Source organism: Macrobrachium nipponense, chromosome 1 (genome assembly GCF_015104395.2).
Source record: "Macrobrachium nipponense isolate FS-2020 chromosome 1, ASM1510439v2, whole genome shotgun sequence".
NCBI classification, from domain to species: Eukaryota; Metazoa; Arthropoda; class Malacostraca; order Decapoda; family Palaemonidae; genus Macrobrachium; species Macrobrachium nipponense.
In genome coordinates this window covers 86104234-86129964 of record NC_087200.1, presented here as the reverse complement: position 1 = coordinate 86129964, position 25731 = coordinate 86104234, and the positions used below count along the sequence as shown (strand labels likewise).

At 36.1% G+C, this 25731-nt stretch overlaps 1 protein-coding gene across 3 annotated transcripts in view; it reads left to right on the top strand.

Moving 5' to 3' along the window:
- The window catches only part of LOC135219431 (uncharacterized), a 751318-nt gene extending 732969 nt beyond the window's left edge, over positions 1-18349 (top strand). For all 3 annotated transcript variants that reach the window (XM_064256210.1, XM_064256211.1, XM_064256209.1), the window contains one exon: positions 17846-18349. In XM_064256210.1, the coding sequence (XP_064112280.1) occupies positions 17846-18001 (156 nt within the window). In that variant the 3' untranslated portion in view covers positions 18002-18349. The remainder of the gene's footprint in view (positions 1-17845) is intronic.
- Positions 18350-25731: the final 7382 nt, after the last annotated feature.

The following is a 25731-nucleotide window of genomic DNA, read 5'->3' as shown; positions in this document are numbered from 1 at the left end:
GAAACTCCCCAAAACTTTATGCTATCAAACTTGACTGTAAATAACGTTGGTGAGAAAAGTATTTTTATCAAAACTACTGGGCTTAAAAAAAAAACAGATTTTACTGTTGTTTTAACATGTATGGCAGATGGGACAAAACTTGACCCCCATGGTTATCTTTAAATGGATATTAATGCCTAAATAAAAATTCCTGAATGATATCTTTGCCCACGTTCACAAAGCCTTAACAGTGGAGATGGCGTATGATTGCTATGTTTGAATTTTATAATATTACCGTGCTCCCCCTGTCTACTTCAACATTTCACTGCTTAATTGGAAAGATAAAAGATAGATATACCTTATATTATCATATTAAAACAATTTAATATTTCAAATGAAAATACACCCCAAACCATTATCTCAAAACACCCAAAGTAACCTTACATTACTAACTGTTACTAAGTAGACTTATGCACCCCTAAAATGCCTATGACTGCCTATTTTAACAATTCATCGCCAAACTTGACAGTTCAAACAAAATACCTCAAAATATGTATGGTTATCCTTAAAGGGGAACTTCTGGTTGCATTTTAGCTTTTCCATATGTATTATTCCATTTAAGTACCTCTGGTGAAAAAAACTTTTTTGAAAGGGGGATTTTCTTTTTTTGTTTTTACAACCAATTTTCTATTGCATCATGGGCACAGCCATTTATTTATGGCTCATCTTTTGTGTGTGATGTCATGTCGCAGTAGGCACAGACAGGCGGAACAAAAACTGAGGGCACTGCATCTTCATATAATATCCTTTTTGTTTTGTATTAGTCAGCTGAAGTAGGCCTAATTAGGCATACAGCCCTAAATTCTAAAACCCCATTAATTAAACTAGTTAAAAAGGACTAAGTGAAGGCCCTCATCAATTCATGGACACTCACACACACGTTTAGAAAGCTGCCGTTCACCCTATCACACCACGCTCATGGCGATTGACAAGAATAAATTTCAATTCAGATGCATACAAGTGGAGGCAGTAGATAGCGGCCCTGTCTTCATCAGTACTGTGGTCTGTTCAGAGGAAAAATTAACTTCCCAAAACATATATAAATTTCATAGCCATACCTAATAATCTGCTCCTAATGTCATATTATAAATCTGTTGGCAAGAAATGGTCCGAACAGACAACAGTTTGCGTTGTAGGTTGAAAGGTTTTGATGTTGATAACCTCCCTTTGAAGAGCCGTCAGCCAGCGACTTGATTTCTCTCTATTTGACGGAATCATTTGGAATGATATGCCTTTTGGACACTTGCCAAAAGTACTGGCACAACCAACCACCATACAAGTTGTCATAATTGATGCTATTTGAATGACAATTGACCTTATACATGAGGGCAATACTGAGGAATACAATACAATATGCGTGCTTCGCTGCGCTTGTTATTGTGAGGCGACCGCAACACTATGTCATCAGTACTAATCCGCCAGATGGCAACAGTCGAATCCTGGATAAATGGTGCTCTCCATTGAAGTACCATGGTGTTACTTTGAAATTAAATTGTAAAAAAATGGGATTACACACAGATTCAAGTAGTGTCTCAGTTTTTTAGCTTATTAAAAGTTCTGTTTGACCAAATTTAATGGCTATTAACCAGAAGTTCCCCTTTTAAGTATCCCCTACTGTTCAGACACACATTTTCTTTGGCCTGTATAACTTTGTTCATCGTTCTGTGCCTGCATTTTATGTACTATATTGATATTTTCCAGTGTACTAAGATGATTTTGAAATGATACTCTTGTACAGGTACATATTTTAGCACTGTAATACAGGCAGTCCCCAGGTTACATCAGGTTTGGGTTAAGGGCTGGCGGGCTAATGCCATTTTTTAAGGACAGGACTTTGGCATTCATACCACTTAATAAGGTGACTTGAGCCATCTCCAAACCGCATATGATTTTCACCTCTGACCTTCGATTTTGTGACGCCAGGGCGATTTATCCCGAAAATAACAATTTCTCAAATTCTATCTCCTCCCTTCATATTTAATATTAAGACCTGGGATTACTACCATATATAGACCTGATGTAGACCTCTAATAAAGAGTTTTTTTTTCTAAAAGTAATTTTTTTGCTAGATATGAATTTTTCATTATGGTAAAAAAATAAACCCTATAAATCGGGAAAAAAAAGTTTATAAAAAAAAAGACAAAACAAAAATTGGAAAAAAGGGCTCTATTTGATTGTTCTATAATGTCTTTCTAAGTTATATACCAAATTTCAATGCTATGGCTTTAAAACTTAAGTGAGAAAATAAAATTTGAAGATCATCAATAAGTATAGTTTTGAGATACGGGCGTTCAAAGTTTTCCTTTGTATTTTTATAAGACATTATTAATAAATAATGATTATTATGAATGTATATTTCTTTTTTTGGTATTAATAAACCAAAACTATGTTATTTATCATAATTTAATCATAAATGATGATTCCTTTGCTCATATATCGTAGCCTGGGGCACTGCGTCAGGCAAGACGGGTCACTCCTTCCTCACAACTCTCTCTCTCCTTCACTAACTCAGCTTATTACAGCAAATTTTCTTCTTCTGTATGTTAGCAAGATGTTTTCCTTGTATTTTCCTCTTTGGCACGATGAAATTCTGGCTGAAACAAAGATAAACAAACGTAAAAGCAAGAGAATGTCAGAGGTGAAACTCGAACATGTGCTCTCTTTTTACAAAGACAATGTTAATAAATCATGATTATTGTGAATTTCATATTCCATTTTGGGTATTAACAAACCAAAACTATGTTATTTATCATAAGTGAAGATCCCTTTGCTCAAAGATTGTAGCCTGGGGGACAGTGCGACGTGTGTGTCAGGCGAGACGGGGTTTGGGGTGTTCCTTACTATGCACTCCTCCCTCTCTCTCTTCACTGACTACGCTAATGTTGCGTATATATATGATATTCTGTAATCATATTAGAGCAAATTTTCTTTGTCTTTATGATAGCGAGATGTTTTGCTTGTCTTTTCCTCATTGGCATTATGAAATTCTTGCCGAAACAAAGATAAATATATGTAAAAGCAAGCGAATGTCAGAGGTGAAACTTGAACGTGTACACTACATGAGGCTTGTGCTGGCGTTGTTAACATGCTTTACAGTGCTGTAACCTTGGACTTACAGTGCTGCTGCTATTTATTCGCATTATAATTATGAAGATTCAGGTTAAGGCAATTTTTGGCTCACAGCGCTCTGCCAGGAACGGAATCCCTGCCGTAACCCGGAGACTGCCTGTATTGTATAGAGTATATCTAAAATATGTGGGTAGTTTGGAACAAAGGGATACGTGCTATGTACATACCTCCAAACAGAAAGATAGGTTTGTTTCGTTTTGTTAGTATATAACTGTCTACTTCAAACTTGACAGTTCTAACAAAAATATACCACAAAATATCATCCCAGGACATCCCAATATCATTTCAAAGTCATGTTGCAAAATTATGTACCAGCCGACAACTGTTATTCTAAAGTATCCCTTACTATTCAGACACGTTTTCTTTGGCCTACATAACTTTGTGCATCGTTCTGTGCCTGCATTTTATGTACTATATTGATATTTTCAGGTGTAGTAAGTTTTTTTTAAATGATACTATTGTACAGGTACATACTTTAGGATTGTAATAGAGGCAGTCCGCAGGTTACATCAGGTTTGGGTTAAGTCATTCCGGACTTAAGGCGCTTGCCTCATAGAGCTGTTAATGTGCTTTACAATGCTGTAACCCGGACTTATAGCTAGGCTGCTATTTATTCCCATTATAATTATGGTGATTCTATGGTGATTCGGGTTAAGGCGATTTTCAGCTTATGGCACCCTGCCAGGAACGGAACACATGTAACCTGGAGACTGGCTGTATAGTATAGAGCATATTATCTAAAATATTTGGGTACCGTATATTTCCGCTTATAAGACAACCTTTAAATCCTAAAATTCACTCCTAAAAATTGGGGGTCGTCTTATACTGCAATGCTAAAGATCAAACCTTGAATTCTAAGATGTGTATGTAGGCTAGTCTTGGCCTTGATGCTATAGCCTAACCACCAACATACATGGAGGTTCATTTTATGAAGTATAGTGATAATATAAAGGTAATAAAACCATTTTTACCTCATACATCATTGGCATATCTTCAAAACAAATAGCCTATTTGAGAAATAATTAAAAATCAATGAAACAGACTTTCATCTAGCCCTATGCGATCCCAGCTGAGAAAATGTAAACATCAAGTTATGGTTGGCTCACAGCAACCTTCATCATTCGGTAACCTTTTAGTAATTTCAATGGTAGTGTAATTACAGTAGTAATAAAATTTAGAATAACATAATATAAATTTTTCATTAATATTTTCTTATACATATCACAAGATTGGTCACATGTGCCTCCACCACAGGGATTCTAGTCTGGTTCTGGTGAGTCGACTTCGGCTTTGTCGTTGATATCATACAAATCATCATTTTTTAAATGATTTTATGACGGTTTCTATTTTCTTGGTCTCCCATGCTTATATATAACAAATAACAAAACACAGTGAACATCAGTTGAGGCAGCATGTAAAGCTGTTTGTAACTGTTTCGAATAATTCAGTCATATGAAAGATAATTGTGTACGATAATTATTGTTCATTATTGTATTATTATTATTAGTTTTTGTTTTAGAATGGCAACGAAACGTAAACAAAACAATGGTTTCCCTTTACCGCAACCTTCTGTATGAAAAAAATATAGGACTCGGCTTTGTTAAACCCAACTTTGATCATTTACGAAAGGAACGTATGTATCTCTGAATTAAGTTCCATTCAGCAACTAAAGACAGTGATGATATCGGTAAAATGCAATCAGCTGAGTTTGTAAACAAACTTAGAATACGAATGGCACATCATCGCTTTGTTCTTATAATGTAATGCAATAATGCTGTTATACTGTTGTAGAGTGTTCAAGTGTATGTTCTCTTACCTGCTTCTTTCTTTTTGATGATTCGTTCTACGGTCTGGTTCTATGTTTGATTTTATGCTTCTTCTTAAATGTTAGTTCTGGAGAAGTTTGAATGAGACAGACGGCAGATTTTTTATTTACTATTGCAAAGAATATAAATTACAACTACAAAGTTTATAAATCTGGTTCGGACCACTGGCAAGGTTTTGCTTCTTTACTGTACGATGGCGGCCAGTGTAGGTTCTAGTTCTCCGCCCAAATGGAATCTTGATTCGTGGATCGGATTCTTTCTTATCTTTCCCCATCCTGTATTAGGTGGGGTTAACATATTAAGTCCTCCTCTTCCAGGTGGATTCAGTTAATTTAACATGTTAATACCTCCTCCTGGAGGTGGAGCTTGATTATCGATAGAAGCTGAGTGAGTCTGGTGCGAGGTCACAGGTCAAAGATTTTATGACGGTCTTAAGATTTCAATTGCGACCGTGTTATGGCTGTCGCTGCTTTCTGTCTCACCGGGCTTGTTGATAAAATTTGAATCACATACCAAAGCTCAATTCTCTGCCTTTCTCGTTATTTTCACTGTACTCTGATTATTCTCTCTTTCTGTTTTTATGCTACCCTATCTACTATTATTTCTTATAGCTATCATTTCAATACATGCAGTAACATGTTTATTTAAATTATCATTATACTCATTACAACTATTATTCAACTTTTGCAAGTGGATATCTATCAGTGTAACAACCTGACCGAGGCAATTTCTCTCTCTCTCTCTCTCTCTCTCTCTCTCTCTCTCTCTCTCTCTCTCTCTCTCTCTCTCGCTCTCTCTCTCTCTCTTCTCTCTCATCTCTCTATCTCTCTCTCTCTCCTCTCTCTCTCTCTCTCGACTGTAATACTAATGATACTCTTCCATCCTCCACTACAAAATTTCGGTTTTTAGAATTCTGGATGAAGCGATTATTGTTAACATGTATTGACATAAACAACCGAATTGAGAAACGGCTGATTGCTGACGTTATTTACCGTAAATATCGAGTGTGTATTAAGAGCTCCATTAAAATTGTTAAACCCTGCCAATTCTCAATGGTGGCTTCCATAAGTAAAAATAAAATAGTTTTTTTCATCTCTCATGCAGTGGAGATCTCAAGAAAGAATACTAGTAAATTAAAGCTGCAGGTTACAGCCGAGGCTGAATAAAACTAATAACGGCCAAGCGGCAGTGCTGTTCGGAACTGGAGAAGTCATACCTACTTGATGCTTATACAATGAAGTTACGTAATATGTGCACATTTTCAACCAAACTTCATTAATTTATGATAAAAGGTATCTCCGAATTATATCTCTTCTAACAAATAATGGCAATGAAGATATCGATTATACATACTCAAATCAGCCCAGATTTTGAGAATGTAAACAATATCAAATGCAAATATGTATTGTACTTGACAATGTTTATATTCTGTAATACAGTAATAATATGATAGTAGTAATAATGTTATTGGATAGAACAAGCAAAACAATCTTTATTAAAGTCATCATTATTATTGATATAGTTGTACTGTTTAATTTTTGCGAATAATCACTTTTCTCCAAAAAACACTTTGGTTTTGTAACTTAAGAGGTCATCCTATACTAGATATGAGATAAAGTCATGAAAATTTGCCATGATTTTTTTGCATTGTCTTATCTAAAGGTCGTCTTATACACAGAAATATAAGGTAGTTTAAAACGACATGATACAAAGTACGTACATACCTTGAAACAGAAAGCTAGGTTTGTTACGTCCTGTCAGTATTTTCATGATTCCATGCAAATAAAGCAGCCAAGGAAGCAGTCCACATGATGAGAATAAATGTAAACATCCCTATTAGTGACTATGTAGCTTATATAAAAACAATCATTTTAAATAAATGGCAAAATATATGGAACGAAGAACCTGAAAGTAATAAAGCAAATAAAACCTGACGTTATGAAATGGAGTTCTGTATATCAGAGAGAGACACGTGTAATCCTGACATGTCTACGTATATGCCACACTCGTCTGACACATGGGCACTTGATGAGCAGCCCAGGTGACCCTGCCTTGGAGTGCTCAGAGTGCAAGGTGCTGATAACTGTCAGACATGTGTGAGTAAAGCAATAAAAGAAGTTTTGTTAGTCTTTCACATTTTCAGTGGTTCCGATTTTGATGTTTCTAAGGAACTCTGATTTAATTAATAAAATATAAAAATAATTTATAATAAAGGTACAAAAACCTCAGAGCAATTAGTGAATTTTAGATAGAATTTTTTAAAATTTCTTGACTTATTAATTTGAATAGTACACCTTTTTAGTATGTATGTATGTATCTATGGAAACATAAGTAAATGTATTTATTGCCTGTTTGTGTTCCAGTATGAAAGCCTCTGCCTCTGTGCAGTCTTTTATTTAATTTTAATTTATTGTTTGTTATACTGCATGATCTATTTGGTCCCAGTTCCTGGCCTTTTGCCTAGACCTGGCATTTTATCTAATCCTTCGGGCCAGCCCTATGAGAGCTGAAAGTCAGCTCAGTGGTCGGGTTAAACTATAATAATAGTAATGTACCATAAACATAAAAAAAACACAAACATAAACAAATCCAGCAAGTTCAAACAGATCATGGAGGATGGTTGCCATGTTTTGCTTTCTTTGATTTATTTTACCATATTTTGTCACAAGTTTAGTTGACTATGATTATCACACATGTTATTATAATACACAAGAGAATATTTTATAATTTTATCGTTGTTCATGTTGATCTAATCACCGTGAAAAATATTTAAAATCTGAATTTCATATGCATGGCAATTGTTAACAGTCTCGTCCCAGTCACCGTGTCCTTCAATTCTCCTCCCCAGGCAGTCTCTCTCTCTCTCTCTCTCTCTCTCTCTCTCTCTCTCTCTCTCTCTCTCTCTCTCTCTCTCTCTCTCTCTCTCTCACACACACATTATATCACACATACCGTATATTTCAGCGTATAAGTCGACCGGAAGATAAGTCGACCCCCCTATTCTGAGTAAATTTTTATGACTTTAACTAATATCGGGTATATTAGTCGACCTATAAAATGTGAGGCCAACCATACGCTCAAAATAAGCAGCAGGGTAAAACGTATCATATAAAATAAGCTGAATGTTATTACGGTACATATGTTGCTCTAATTACCATATGAAATACAGGTAATATACTCGGTATATTAACAAATCTGTGTAACATATAAAAGATGAATATCTGCAAATATGATTAGAAATGACGAAACGAAATATACGTTACTCTAGTGTAATGTAAACAAACAAAGCGCTAACTAACGCTGCATAACAGCCTACGTATATATATGTATGCACAAACTGCCACTCAAGTTAATGTTTGATGAATTGTTTAATTCAAGTGACGATGACTCAAGTAATTTTGAAGGATTTTAAATACATATTTACCATTAAATACAATATTTTTTATTTTATTTTATGTGATAAATAAAGATGTCATACCATAAATGTTTTTGAACAATACCCCGGTAAATACAAAACTGTCAGAGTGAACGCATCCTTCTCAACTACGGTACTACAAATGACTACGCAATGTTTACACTTGCTGTGCGATAGGGGTTTCTTCAAGTTGCCTTGATTTTTTTCATTTTATTTAAGGTAATGGATGTTCTAATGTATTATTATTGTCGTATTACAGTGTAAAATGTTTTTAATACTGGTATTTACGTACATAGTTACCTCAACAAGGCTGTCATTGTTATTAGCCAACTGTAAAGCCTGGATTCCTGTACCAATATGCCAAAATAATAAAGATTCACTTTTTGTTACCGTTAGATAAGTCGACCCCCTAATTTTGGCATGATTTTTTGGGGCTGAAGTGTCGACTTATACGCCGAAATATACGGTATATATTAATGTCCTTTAATAAAAAAAAATGTTAATGAAACATTCATCATTCCACTTACAGAATCCATATATACTGTGCTTAGATATGATGTAAAAACCATATTTCTCTCTCTCTCCTCTCTCTCTCTCTCTCTCTCTCTCTCTCTCTCCTCTCTCTCTCTCTCTCTCTTCCCCGACCCATCCACAGTGTGCTGAGGTAATGCAAGATATGAGAAAAGATACAAGAATATTTTGTTCAACATGTCTATCGTGGATAGACAATGTTATTAAATCAAGATTGAATGTACAAATAGTTGAGGATGAAGAAGAAGAGGAAGAGGAAGAAGAAGAAGAGGAAAACGGAAGTGAAGTAAACAAAACTGAAATGACAGAAAAAAATAAGGAAAACAAAGAACAAGATAAAAGTATGGATGCAGAGATACTCATTGATACTACATATGAGGCAATAAAGCAGCATACTTACAAAGAATTAATTACGATATGACAACACAAAAGAAAATCCCGAAGAGGCTCTACCCAGATCTACACAATGACGGGAAAGAGGAAAAAATAGACAAAAAAGACAAAGTCTGCAACTTTTTGAAAAGAGGGAATTGCAGATTTGGAGAAAGATGTTACTACAAACATCCTAAGGTATGTCACAACTATGGAATATATGGTAAATGTGCATACCTAGATGGTTATGAGGATGATTGCAGAGATCTGCATCCAAAAAAATGCAAAAACCTAAAAGAAAGAAAAGGATGTAAGTTCGACAAAAAATGTAAATATATGTACCCTGTAGCCATGAATCATAATCAAATAAATAATCAATCAAGTCATAAAATCCAAAATAAGAAAGAAACAAATAAAGAGAGGAATAAAGAATATCAGGTAAAAGAAAAAGCAAGCCATCAACGAGATATGCAGAGATGTCAGCAAAAAATTTCAAAGCATCAGCTCCAAAATTCTACTCAAGAGATAATAACTGTATTTATTATGCAAGAGGATATTGCAGAAACGGAGAAAATTGCAGATTCAGACACAAAATGAATAATTATGATGAAGGAAGATCAAATATTATGGAAAAGTTGGATTTTTTAATGTCAGAATTTCTGGAAATGAAAAAAAGAACAACATACCAGAACAGGAAAGAGACATGGGAAAATCCTTATTACTACCAATATTAAATGAAGGAGAAAACACGCAAACCATCATAGTGATGAATGCGCAGGGTTTAGTTACGAGTAACTCAAAAAGAAAAATAGAGTACTTAGAAGAACTAACCCAAATTGAAAAGAAAATAGATATAATGAATATAAGTGAAACCTGGTATTCCCAAGAGACTGGGAATGATGATCAAATAAAAGGGTTCCAAACTTATAGATCAGATAGAAAAAATAGGAATCAAGGGGGAACCGCAATATATGGGAAAGACAAAAAACAAGGAAAAATATATGAGAAATATAGTAACTCAGAATGTGAACTAATAGCGGTAGAATTTGAATCTGAAAAATTAATGAACATAGTAATATATAGACCCTCCTCAATACTAAAAGAGTTTGACTTAATAATAGAAAAATTGGATGATATATGTAGAAATCACAAGGACTGGACTATTCTCCTATCTGGAGACTTCAACTTTCCTTTCGTAGACTGGAAAGAACGAATAGGAGATTGTGGTTGTACTTATACATATAAAAAAGAGAGTAGTAGTAGTGCAGAAGATAAGAGGCAATTCGAAAAGCTATTAGATATGCTACTAGAATACAACATTCAACAAATAAATCACCTGCCAACAAGAAAGGAAAATACGTTAGATCTAGTATTTGTGAACGAGATGAATTATGTTAAAGAAATAATAGTTTATGATGCGAGTATTTCAGACCATAATGTCATAGAATTAACAGTCCATTCCAAAGCAAGTGAAAACAAAGATAAGCAAGAAATGAAAAAGTGGGAAGGATATGGAAAATACAACTTCTATAGTAAAAATATAGAATGGTCAGAAATAAATGAAGAATTAAACAAAGATTGGGATAACATTTTCGTAAGTGATGACATAAGGGTAAATACAGAGATATTATATAAAATATTAGAGAAAATAGTGGATAAATATATACCGAAGAAGAAAAGTAAACATCAGTCATGCATACCAAGAGACAGAAGGATCTTGTTCCAGAAAATCAGAAAGTGGAAAAAAAGGTCTTGCAAAAGAAAAAAATGCATGGAAAGTTATAGAACTAAAAAGTAAGATAGAAAATGCAGAACAAAAGATTATGCAATCAAAAGAAAATGAAAAACGGGACTTGGAAGAAAAAACCCTAATAAATATCAAGCAAAACCCCAAACTATTATACTCATATGCGAAAAAAGGTGAATAAAAGAAGAAATAGAAATAGGCCCTCTAAGAATTGAAGGGAGATTAAGAACGAATGAAAAAAAGGAAATTTGCAACATATTGGCAGAACGATATAAGAGAGAATTCACCCCTAGAATAGATAATGAAGATAATGATATAGAAGTAAGGGACAAAAATAGTGAATATTTAGCTGACATAGATATTAATGAAGCTGATATTGTGCAGGCTATTAATGAAATTAAAAATGGAGCTGCAGCAGGGCCTGATGGAATTCTTGCTATTTTGTTAAAGAAAGTAGTTCATTCGATCGCAAAGCCACTTGCAATATTATTAAGACAAAGCGTAGATACAGGCAAGATTTATGATGAGCACAAATAGCATATATTACCCCTACTTTCAAAAGTGGATCAAGACTAGAGCAAGTAATTTATAGGCCTGTGAGTCTAACATCACATATTATGAAAGTGTATGAAAGGGTAATAAGAAAAATATTATGAAACATTTAATAAAAAATAATTTGTTTAATATAGGACAACATGGTTTCGTACCCGGAAAAAGTACACAAACCCAATTGTTAGTCCACCGTGAGAACATATTCAAAAATATGAAAAGCGGAAATGAAACAGATGTGGTTTATCTAGACTTTGCAAAAGCTTTTGACAAAGTAGACCATAATATATTAGCGAAGAAAATTAGAAAACACAATATCGTGGATAAAGTAGGAAGATGGTTAAAAGAATTTTTACACAACAGAAAACACATAGTTATTGCAAACGATGAGAAATCGGATGAAGCCAAGGTAATATCCGGTGTGCCACAAGGTACGGTGTTAGCTGCAATACTGTTTGTTATTATGATTGAAGGCATAGACAGTAATGTTAAGGATTCGGTAGTGATTAGTTTCGCTGATGACACAAGAATAAGTAGAGAAATTACTTGTGATGAAGATAGGAACGCTCTACAAAGAGACCTTAACAAAGTATATGATTGGGCAGAGGTAAATAGGATGGTATTTAACTCTGATAAATTTGAATCAATAAATTATGGAGACAGAGAAGGAAAACTATATGCATATAGGGGACCTAATAATGAGACAATCACAAATAAGGAAGCAGTTAAAGACCTTGGTGTGATGATGAATAGGAACATGTTATGCAATGATCAAATAGCAATTCTTTTGGCAAAATGTAAAGCAAAAATGGGAATGTTGTTACGGCACTTCAAAACAAGAAAAGCTGAACACATGATTATGCTTTATAAAATATATGTTCGTAGTCCACTTGAATATTGCAATATGATATGGTACCCACACTATCAAAAGGATATTGCACAAATAGAGAGTGTACAAAGGTCCTTTACAGCTAGAATAGAAGAAGTTAAGGACCTTGACTACTGGGAAAGACTACAATCCTTAAAATTATATAGTCTAGAAAGGAGAAGAGAACGCTACATGATAATTCAGGCATGGAAACAGATAGAAGGAATAGCAGAAAACATCATGGAACAAAAAATATCAGAAAGAGCAAGCAGAGGTAGATTAATAGCGCCCAAAACTATAACAGGAAAAATAAGGAAAGCACACAGGACATTAATCCACTACGCACCAGCATGGATAATGCAGCGTCTATTCAATGCGTTGCCAGCTCATCAGCTCATCTGAGGAATATATCAGGAGTGAGCGTAGATGTGTTTAAGAATAAGCTCGACAAATATCTAAACTGCATCCCAGACCATCCAAGATTGGAAGATGCAAAATATACCGGAAGATGTACTAGCAACTCTCTGGTAGATATTAGAGGTGCCTCACACTGAAGGACCTGGGGCAACCCGAACGAACTGTAAGGTCTGTAAGGTAAGGTCTCTCTCTCTCTCAAACAGTATACATATCCTTTAATAAAAAAAAAAAACAACAGCAAAATATCAATGAAACATTATTTCACTTACAGAATCCATTTATATTGTGCTTACTGCTTAGTCGACTCTTGGCTGTAAAAACCACAGCTCTCTCTCTCTCTCTCTTCTCTCTCTCTCTCTCTCTCTCTCTCTCTCTCTCATATTTTAATGAAAAGATACGGTAATTAGTGAATACACAGTGTTACTCTATGAAAAAAGGCAAATTAGTGAGAATTTTAGATACTGCTCAAAGAAAAATCTGCAAATTAGTGAAAGTTCTCTGTGGAAAAGTGAATAATGTGTTCCACAAAAATCTGTGACAAAGTGGACCGCGGAAATGTAAAACACACAAAACCATGGGGCACTGTAATATGATAATACTGTACATAACAATATTATTGAATACAGTGAAGTAAAGCATAATTTTTTAAAAGATCCAAGGAAAAGATGCATATTCATTACTTTTGTATTTTGTGTTACAATACTAGTAGTATGTGACTATACATACTCAAATTTTGTATCTTGTGTATGATGCAACCCCCTTAGAATTAGCTTCAAAATTAAGTCTTCAAAAGTTGCATGATACATGAGTATATATGGTAACCAAAAGCTAGCCTATACTCAGATGGTTTTTTAATTTAGCAGTCATCTTATTTTACAGATATGAGATAAATTCATGAATATTTGCCTTAATTTTTTGCTTTGTCTTATCTAAAGGTTGTCTTATACATGGAAATATATGGTAATTGTTTGTACATAAAACATGGTCACATAATTTTATTGAAATCAAATAGAACAATTTTGTAGCTTTTAAATATTTGTATATAAAGTTTAGTCACAAAATCACGTAGATGAATTACCAAAAATTAACTGGGGATTTTCTCAGATAAAGATGATAGAGGAAGTGTGAAAGACTCCCTTTCTTGGCATAGCCAATCATCCTGGTGTCCTATGAAAGAACTCAGAGAATTTACAGGGTTTACACAAGAAAGTGAAATCATGTTTGTGGAAGCAAGCAGTAGAAGTGGTGACAGAAAACTCTCCAGGGTTCTGTAGTCACAACTTTCTAGTTTTCAGGACAAGGGGAGGATTACATATCATCAACTTCAGTCTATCAGGATGAAAACAGAGTTGTTTTGACATTCATTTGGTGAAGGGGATTATTTGGTTTCTGTAGAAGTGAAAGCTGTGTGCATCCTCATTTTTCCAAGCTATTCTTTTATTTTGGTCATGCAGAGTATTTCATTTAAGGCCATTGTATTTTGACCTGCCCATGGTCCCCTAGGTATTTTACCAGGACTACTTTTATAATAGCAAAGGTGCACAACATCTTGGACAACTACTTAATTAAAGCTTCCTCCCCTGACAAACTTCTGCAGAATGTATCTCAGTGTCTCGTTATATCACGTTTCAGGGTCCAGATCAGCTGAGAAGTCTGACTTACAATTACAAGGGTAACTAAACTGGGACTGGATACAACACAGTGAATGCTTTACTTTGTCCAGCAGAGGACATAATTCAGATATGACTCTTCCAGTTGGGGAATTTTATTCTTAGGCCAGTCTTTCTTCTCAAATGTGGTTAGATCTCATCAGTCACTGAGTCTCCATTTGGAAGTTGAGTTAGGATTTGGTGTTTATAGAGTTGCAACTCTGTCTGTTGTGGATGGCTGCAACTCATCCGGAGAACTGTCTCAACCGAGAGAATTCAGTGGGTGGCTCCTCACAGGATCATCCACTTATGGTAGGGGACCATGCCCTCTGGATATATAGGCATCAGGCAAAGGTCATTACAGGAAAAGGAGAAAGAGAAATTTCTTGTAGCTGAAAGCCACTTATCTGTTACTTGTTATTGGCAAGGCAGTTGGCATCCTGACAGACAAGATAATAACAGCAGCTTACTCGTATCTAAGGTCCAGGGGGCCACATAGATTAAAAACTTTGTCTTCTGACTGTCAGGCTCTTTATATGTGTATGGAACACCAATATGATATGTTGGGCTGATGTTAACTGTCTTACAAAAGAGAAGGGGGCTGATGTTACCTGTCTTACAAAAGAGAAGGGGGCTGATGTTACCTGTCTTACACAAGAGAAGGAACTCCAAGAATTTAATGATTACATAATTTTATCCCCTGGTGCCACAACAGGAGTCTTTCACCAACCACCTGTTACTTCGAGTGAACCATCAGAGAAAATTAGTTGGAAAAAGTTCTATGCCAGTCTCAAAATGTTGGATCTTCACACTAGAGATTATCCAGCAAGGACTCAGAGGTGAGAGATATGAGAGATTAGCTCATGAGGTTATTTCCAGAACCTAAAGAATCTACCATAAATCTTTACCTGGCCAAGTTAAACCCCCTTGTCTGATGCATTTAGTGGAAGGAGTGTCCATCCAGTTAACCCCGTTCTAGTTCCTCGTTGGACGAGTGGTTTACATGCTTGCCTACTGATTTGGTAGTCCCGAGTTTGATTCTCTGTTCTGCCAACGTGGAATCAGAGGAATTTGTTTCTGGTGATTAGAAATTAATTTCTTGATATAACGTGGTTCAGATCCCACAATAAGCTGTAGGTCCTGTTGCTAGGTAATCATTTGGTTCCTAGCCATGTAAAAAAATATCTAATCCTTGGGGCTAGCCCTAGGAGAGCTGTTAATCAGCTCAGTGGTTTGGTTAAGCTAAGATATACTTAATTCCGTTCTTTCATTGGTTTATGATATTCTTGTTTATGAGTTGCTATTTGCAGGTTACAGAATGGCTCTGTCTCAGAACTTTGATCCACAGAATGGCTCTGTCTTTGGACTTTGATCCACTTGGACCCACTTGGACAAATATTAAAATTTCCTTTGAACAGAAGAGGCTTTTGCCATAATTTTAAAAGTTTCTTCAAAATCGGTCCAGACCTCATAGATGTTCGCTCTCTGTGGCCTTCAGGAGGCACCATACAAGCCTCTAGACCTTGGCCTCATTAACCCTCACAGACTGGGCTACTACTATACACTAATGCATACATCCATGACCAGGCTAAATTTAAGGATAGCCAGTTGAAAAGAGTAACTTAAAAATTCACACGGTATAAGAAAAAAAATGATAAAAAAGTGTATTAACTTCAACGGAAAGTTGTAAGTGAATATTTCCCACCCCTTGCGGGCCTCTTTTCCCTATAACAGTCATAAAAATACGCCAATTTTACAAAATTATGAGCATTCTTTCTAATATTTTTAATATTTAATTTTGTCAAGTTCAAATTACAACTCAGACAATATCATAAAACATAAGGAATAAAACAGGGAACAAATTTCTAGCATATTTATTGTACATTATTTACAAAGCATCCTTGGATGGGAAATTGTGACGACATTCCCCCTGACTACCTCGAGCAAGACTGAGTGCTCCTCAGCTCACTCACACTCTTATAAGTTGCCAATAGTGATATATGGAACAAAGAACATTTTCCCAGCAAAATTCATTCAAACTATATGGCACCAAATCTTGATCGTATATTTACGATACCTGTCCACTGCCCTGAAGTTATGTAATCGTATACTTATAGTATATGATGCCTGAGCTGTTGGAGTTAACTAACTTAGCACTAAGGACAGGTCTTCCTCCAGGCATTTTCTCCTTTGAGGTTGTTTAATGAGCTGCACTCTGTCTTAGACCAGGTAATGAGGCTAGAGGGCTGTCAGTCTTTCCTTTGCAACTACTAACTTTGTTTTAGACCAAAGCTGCAGTTAAGGTTTTGTGCTTGTTTCTTCAAAGAATTCAGATTTTCTCTTGCTACTTTACTTCTTTTTTTAAATGTGTCATGGTTTAGAGATTCAAACTTCTTTGCAAGTTTTAACGTAAGGGAAGTAACTCATAAAAGGTTAGATTCCTATCACTTTGGACCTTTGCAACTTTTCAGGGAAGTTACTTGTCAACAGGGCAAGTCATTCCTGCCTCACTTACATTGCAAGATCCAGAGTATTCATTTTCACCCTTTGCTCTTGTGGTATGTTTTTTTGCATCATGCAAGTTACGTTTTACTATTTGGAAATAAAACTCTTCTCTCCAGCAAGGGGAGTGAGATGTGGTGGCAGACCCATTTCTTGTGGCCAACATGGTTTGTTGCCGGAACAGATATAGTTCATTTGGACCTCCATGACTGCAATGAATCTGGTCATGTTTTGTTGCATTTGAACCAGTCTTCTTCTGATTTCCATGAAGAGTGATCGAGTGTGTGCTGAACCCCCAGTCATCTCAGGATTCTCATACCTCCCTCCATGTATGAGTCTATTCTATTGTTGAGACCGAAGGTTTATTCCGTGTATGAACAAATAACAAATTTTTAATCAGTTTGCATTTTTCTTAGCTAACAAACCTGAGGTCTAAACATTGACTGCCCCTCTTACGTTTCATCCTGGGTCGGAGGAAAGTCTGGTGTGCTCCTGGATTCAGTACACTCTTGACCTCAACATGCTTCCACCTCAACTATGCATCGGATGCTGGATGCCACAGATTCCATGCATTTACAGTCTTTGATTGTTTTTAACCAGCTTCCTGCTGGTGCTAGAAGATTTATCTTAATGTTAAGACCTCAGGTTTGTTAGCTGTGAAAAATACAAATTGATTAAAAATTGGTCTTTTCATTGATTAAGTTGCAAGTATGCTAGATTTGTATTAAAATGAAATTAAAGTATTTTGCTTGATGACCTATGTTCTTGAAATAATAATAGTTATTTTGCCTCATCTTACAGAGTTACCCAAGTCTTTCAGCAAAGGAAAATGCAAGTGACCAGTGGCCCTTAAAGTTGATAGAAACTGTAATCAAGCGCCATCTTCCCAATACTAATGTTCGCATAATGAAACTTGATCCAGCTACTGCTACTCGTATGGCATTGTCCACTTTGTGATGCATCGAGTACAAAGGAAGTTTTTTTGACAAGTCTCTATGTTTATGGTTTTAGCAAGTGGCAGAAATATGCTGTTCTATACCGAGACTTTTCTACAGTGGTAGTAGTTTTTATCAGTATTTTGTTTGAAAATATTTTGTCCTTTCATTCATATTTTTATTATCCAGAAGTTGTAAATATACATGATTAGATTTAGCAAAGTTTTAACCTATCATCTTGTAAAGATTGTATTCAGATCAACTGAATGTTGTTTCAATCTGCACTTTTGTTAACAATTATTATTTAAAGATAAGTACCATGTACAAAGATTTTATCAAGTTTTCTAAAAAAAATAATTTTTTTAATGTACTGTATCCTATTATTTTGTTCTCCTATCATAAATCCCAGCTTGCAGTGCAAAATTCCTTCAACATTGTTTATTGGTTGTAGGATAAACTAAATAATTATAATAACTCACTTGCATGGTTTGCAAATACTACATGAAAAGAAAGCATAATAGGCAGGTAGGTAGGTGTTTGTGGCCTGGGATCCTTGGACGTTCAGCAGTTAATTAACATAGATCAAGGTTAGGAATGAATAGCGAAGGATTGAGCCATATCATCTTTAGTCTGAACTTTGGCTAGTTATAACACCTTACACATACAGCAAAACCAATGAAACTCCCTGGATCCTTTCCCCCACCATTCATTTTCTAGCGTTGATGATTATCTTGGGTGTGGCTTTGTTAAGATTTTGGCTGGATCTGTCATGGCAGAGAAGTTACAGTAGGTCTTGCAAAACTAACCAATACGAGACCCTCAATGATTCAAAAATGCCATGGGAGGACACTTACAGCATCTCCACACTTAAAGGGAATAGTAGTAGTAGGTTAGACAGTAGTATGGCTTGGAGTGATGCTTGAGGAGTGAATAAGGACCATAAATTGCTTGTAGCAATGAAATGTAAAAGAATCAGAAAATGTAAGGAGAGACTGCCTTAAACCATTAACTTCACACTACCAGTGGAAGAGAAAGGTGCGAGGTAGTGGAAGAATCATAGATTAGCTGCTGTTTTATGGATTTAAATGAATGTTTTATGTTAATTTAACTTGGGGATGTTCATAATTTGGAACAATGTAAAGTCACAGACCCATGACTGTATGCTGTAAGGTTAAAATTAAGTCTGGTCTTATATAGCAAATTAATTTGAAAAACTCCATTAGCAGTGCGTCCCTCTTAAGTGTTGCCTTCATCAGTATATAGAGAACCGATTGGAAAACAATAACTGGAACTCAGCAGAGTGAAAAGACCTTTGTCCAAAATCTTGGCCTTGTATGATGAGTGCATGCTAGCTGCACCAAAGAGTTACATATAACACCTGCATATACAGCAAAACCAACGAATTTCCTGATTATTCTAAACTCCCTGAACCCTTTCCCTGGCCATTCATTTTAGTTTTGATGATTATCTTGGGTGTGGCTTTGGTAAGAGTTGACTGAATCTGTCATGGCAGAGAAATTACAGTAGTTCTTGCTGAAGTTGGCCTTGTCCTCCTCTGCCATGTCTGCCTCCAATGCTTCTGTTTCCTCTGTTATAACATAATGAAAATTATTGTTTGACAAAACTTGATTGATGGAACTGCACAGGACTACATAAATATATATGAAATTACTGACAGACTGAGCAGCAACAAAGATATTGCCCAAAAACTTTATATGCACCCCGGGTTAGCTAATGCTAATGTGCTTACACTTTTAGATGATTACTTAATAAAAGGTAGACTTATTATAAAATATAATGGTAGAACTTGTGATCTAGAAGAATCTACATCTAACTTTTTTCCTTTGCATCTAAAGTTAGAAAAAGGCTGAATCAATAGCTTCCATCAGCTTTAAATGGTTAATTATCATTAGATTTTACAACTTTTGGCACTCCTAAAACCTTATGAAGTTCATTATATACTGGCAGAACCCAGGTTACGGCAGTTGTGGGTTAGGCGTTCCGACTTTAAAGTGCTTGGTTCACAGTGCTGTTAACCTGGTTTTACAGTGCCATAAGTGGTTTTACAGCATCATAAGTGGTTTTACGGCGCATAACCTGGTTTTTGCCTATGATACTGTAAGCACCATTTAATCCCATTATTAATATGATGTTTAGCTTTACAGTGTTTTCGGGTTTCGGCTTACCACCAGGAACACGGAACCTCACTATAAACTGATGACTGCCTGTATATAGAGAGAGCAATAGCAAGTCAGACACACAGTTATATTCTTATACACTAATAGTATATTATTTTATATGTATCGGAGAGAGGAATAATTTCCCCTTCTTTATAGTTTAAGGTAAGGGCCGCACACATTTTTAAATCTTCTGAAACATATGAAACCTGAACAGATGGCAGTTAATATGCTTTTAAAATCCCTCTTATGTAGGAACTATGTATTTAACAGTATGGGTGTAATGATGCTATTTTGAAGAGATGGCAGATTTCACAGAAATGTGAGGGTTAAGTAAATTTCAAGTGAAGCCTTGGTTTTAAAAAATGCACTATTAAAAGTGTGTTATTTATAAAATCTTATCAATTTATTTAAATCAAGCAATAATTTTTATCAGATATTGTGAATACTGTCAGGAACTCATGCAGTAAAAGTAGCAACAAAAATACAATAGACAAAAAATTTAAGTGTCAAAGAACAGAAAAATTTTGTTCTTTTGGGTAAAATTCTCTTAACCTCAAAGGAAAGTTGCCCAATTTGTTTTTTTAAACATTTCTACAGTAAACTTAGACAATACTCTGATATGCTGTTAAGTAAATAAGTAAAAAACTTTGCTGTGTAACTTACTTGGATGTTAATTGCTGCTTTCCTTCAGATCCTGTATCAGATCTCCCTTTTAAATTATGTAAGTCAAAATCTAACACAACCTACAAAAATCTGTTGTTAGGCAATAAATTAGCAATTTACAACCACATTCTTGGTTATGGTTACATGCAGGGCACAGCACTCAAAATAATTTCTCCTAAAAGTTTCAGCAAAATTAACAAAACTGTGCAAATCTTCAAATTATTAAATAAAAGTAAAAGTGTAAATTTCAGTAGTTATACAAGTTATGGTTGGAGAAGGATCTAGATTTAACAGGAAAAATGGTCCTTCAGCCCGTGTAAGAAGAAACTAGAAGTAGAGCTTCCATAGGAAAGAAATGATTGTACTGATGTGATGATAACATTATCATTTCCATGATAACATTATCATTTTCAGATGGTATTAGTGTATAGAACACCTTTTGGAGGAAGTTGTCTCAACCAGCTCAGAAGAAAACATAAATCAAGATTGTAAAGAACTGTGAGCAGTGCTCAGACAGCTATTAAATGTAGTAATTAGGTTAGCAACAAATGAAGCTGTTGAGTATTTTGTTCAGTAGTGCCTCCCCATTAGGTACTATATGTATATGTAAGGAAATTCAGGTTTGTTCATACACGAACAAACCTTCGGTCTTAACAATAGGATAATTTTCAAGCACCTAGCTGGATCCAGTTAAATTGCAGATGAAAAGCAAGAAACCTTTGAGATCTGGCAATGTATGCCCATATCAGGTGAAAACTGGTCAAGGACCACACACCCACGCCACCGCATTCAGTTTTTTTCTTAACCATCTGGGTGAGAGTCGCAATTGCACTATCTCAGCCTTTCCCCGGTTCATTGCCTGTTTTTGCTTGTGATTCTGTGTGAGTGTGTGTGCGCTTGTATTATTGCTTCTTCTGCTCCTTCTGAGCCTCGCCAACCTATGTACCCGGGAACTCAAGGTTTCCCGTGTTCTTGTTTCCTGGCTTCTTCAGTGACAGACCCACACTCCACATGCAGTAGGTGCCGTTCTAATGTTTGTACCATAACGAATCCCCTACCCGGAATGTCATGCATGGCCTAGAGAGCAGTGGAAGTTATTTTATAGTAAGAGGGAGCATCATAGATTTTCTACCCTTCCTTCATGGGAGGGGTTTTCATCTCTCCCTGATGCTTTGTCTCCTGCCGCAGTCACTCCCCATGCTAGTGTCGTTGTGCCTTTGTCTCCCTCTTCTTTCATTGATTCGTCGTTGGAAGTATCGGGAGGCCCTTAGGCTGATTTATTACGTAATGTCGCCCCCCTTTTCCTCGAGAGTTGATTTACTTCCCTCGAGGAAGGAAGCTTTTTCACCAATTTCTTATGTATCAGATTTGGAGGCATCCAAAATGGCGGCGCTCTGGGGGTCGCTTGGGCTACGGAGTTCACCCTCCTTGGAGAGTTTGTTGACGCACTTCATGGATGCTCACCTCCCCCCTCAGGCTACCCAAGCATTCCCCCCCCCCCTCCTGGCCTCATCTTCATTGGTAGCCTGGGTCAGCCATATTATATTGCTCCGCCAGTGACACTTGCCGCTGCTTCAGGTCAGAGAGAAGACATGACGTCAGTGCTGCTGGTAACGTCACGGTCAGCCATTTTGTATCTCTCTGCCAGTGGTGCCTGCTTCCTCCTCGGGTTGAGAAGCCGTGACTTCAGTGTCACTAGTGACGTCACTTCCATCGATGTCGTCACTCCCAGTTCTTAAGAGATTGGACTCTGTTTTGGGAGATAGGTTTCTGCCATGTTGGCTGGGAATACTGGGAACAAGCGTGTTGTGTCGCCCCCCACTCCTGCCAAGAGGGTTTGTAAGGAGTCAGCGCTATCATCCTCTCCTCCCCCATCTCCGGTGTGTCGACGTACCAAGTGTTGGAAGGTTAAGGACTTTGCCTTGTCTTCATCTACGAGTGAGGAGCGGCACACCCGTGTTCCTGGGAGTGTTAGTGTTCCTGAGATTGTTAGTGTTTCATCCCCTGTGCAATATGCTGTGGCTGCATTGTCCTCTGCATTGAGTTACGAGTGTGTTGCAACCTTGCATGTTTATGCGCATTTTGCTGATTCTGTTTCTTCGGCACTAGGTCCTATTTGTCGCCGTTAGGATCTCAAGGCGCCTGTGAAGAGATTGAAGGTTGTGAACGCAGAAATAGTGCAGCATGAGTGTTTGTCTCCCCCTCCCCTTGATGCTGCCCAGGGTTTGACTCGGAGGAATTTTCGTTCTTTGTCAAGTGTTTGAGACCCTTCTCCTTCACATATACATGTGTCCGCCCCACACGCATGCTTACTTGGCCAAGTACGCGAGTCATCTATTGGGAGTGTGTGTAGTGATGTTCCTAGTGTTGTGGTTGGTTCGTCGCAGGAGTTGGCGCTTGGCTCCATCCCAGACAGGTCAGCTGGGCATTTCAGGCTTTTTGGATGCTGGCTCTTCTGTTGGTGTACACGAGGAGGGGGCGTTGGATAAGCCTGCACCTTCTCGTCGTCGGTCTCCGTTGCCGGAGCAGGAGGAGGAAAACACGCAAGAGTTTTTGTCTTCCTTTACTGAAGTTGTCGATCTCATTCATGGGTTCAACAATTTGCAGAGTAGGACTCAGGCTTGGTCATCTTTCACTCTTTCTTGCTTGGAAGCCTTGCTAGGAGCTACGCAAAATCCCAAGTCATCGTTTCAGCTTCCCTTATCGGGGCATGTCGAGTCAGTCTTGCATAAGGTGAACGCCTCTTTGTCAGATCGGGACGGGTCTTCGCACAAGGGGTTCTTCCAAGTTGCTTCCCCCTCCGCTCACGAGGCATAGGAAGTAGTATGCTACGAACTCTGCTCACTTGATGTCTCGTCATCTTAACGTATTAAACGTCGAGTCAAAATGTCTCCCGTATGCCGAATGGACGTATCATACGTCGACTCAAAAAAGTTTTTTTAAAAATTCGCAGAAAAATACTTATAGGCCTACCAGCCAAAAACTTTTGAATCACGCGCCTTGGGGGATGCTGGAAGTTCACGGATCAAGGCGTTGTTTTGTTTACAATCGCTACGCAGGTGCGCAAGAGCGAATTTCTTTCTTATCGCACTAAAAAGTATCAGTGACACATCTCAAAAATTATTTTGTCACTTTGACATAATTTTTGCACCATTTTAAATTATCCTTTACATGAAGTATTATATATGAAAATGTGCGCAATTTCATGTAAAATACAACAAAAAATACTCATGATTGTAGCTTTTATCAGTTTTGAAATATTTTCATATAAATAACGATAAGTGCAAAAATTTCAACCTCGGTCAACTTTGACTCTACCGAAATGGTCAAGAAACGCAATTGTAAGCTAAAACTCTTATATTATAGTAATAGTCAATCATTTTTCTTCATTTTGCAACAAATTGGAAGTCTCTAGCACAATATTTCGATTTATGGTGAATTTATGAAAAAACTTTTTCCTTACGTTCGCGCGGTAATTCTTCCGATAAATTTTTTCGTGCGATTGTCCTAATGTTTGCACCATTTTAAATTTGCCGTCACATAAAGTTTTATATATGGAAATGTGCGCAATTTCATGCACAATACAACTAAAAACAACCCATGGTTGTAGCTTTTATCAGTTTTGAAATATTTTCATATAAATAACTTTTAAGTGCAAAAATTTCAACTTTGATCAACTTTGACTCTACCGAAATGGTCGAAAAACGCAATTGTAAGCTAAAACTCTTATATTCTGGTAATATTCAATCATTTACCTTCATTTTGCAACTACTTGGAAGTCTCTAGCACAATATTTCGATTTATGGTGAATTTATGAAAAAAAAAAAAAACATTTTCCTTACGTCCGCGCGGTAACTCTTCCGAAAAAATCAGAATTTTTTTTGTGCGATTGTCGAAATGTTTGCACCAATTAAAATTAGCTGTTACATAAAGTTTTATATATGAAAATGTGCACAATTTCTTGTAGAATACAACTAAAAATGATTGAAGGTTGTAGCTTTTCTCTTTTTTCGAAATATTTGCATATAAATCACGATAAATAAAAAAAAAAACCACGTTCGGTCAAATTTGACTCTTCCGAAATAGTTGAAAAACGCAATTGTAAGCTAAAACTTTTACGGCCTAGTAATATTCAGTCATTTATCTTCATTTTGAAACAAATTTGAAGTCTCTAGAACAATATTGTGGTTTATGGTGAATTTTTGAAAAATATATTTAACTTCCCTCCGCACGCCGATTCGCGGCCGCAAATCTCCGAAATGCGTACATCGCATTATCCTAATATTTGCTCCTTTTCATATTAGCCTTTTTATAGAGTTTCATATATCAAAATGTGTGCAAATTCATGATGATTACAATAAAAAATAATTGAAGGTTGTAGCTTTTCCCATCTCCGAAATATGTGCATATAAAAAAGTATATATATAAAAATTTCAACATTCGGTCAACTTTAACTCGTCCGAAATGGTAGAAATCTGCAATTCTAATCTAATACTCTTACAGTATCGTAATTTTCAATCATTTGTCTTCATTTTGAAACAAATTGGAAGTGTCTAGAACAATATTTATATTTACGGTGAATTTTTTAAAAAAACTTTTTTTTATGTCCGCCCATTACGAATTCGTACATCATTTTGTGATAATATTTTTCCAGTGTTGCTTTTATTGTTTTACAATGTATTATATATCAAAATGATTGCAATTTAGTGTACAATACAACGAAAAAAAGTAACTCGTTAGCTTTGACCGTTTTTTGCACAGCGTGATTTGAATACAATTATGTATGAATTTTTTTTTTTTTGCTACCATATATCGCATTATTTACATAAGATAATGATATTATTTTTCATTTCTGATGGTTGCATACTAAACTTCAGGCAGTGACAAAAAAAGGGGCCAAAAATGAACT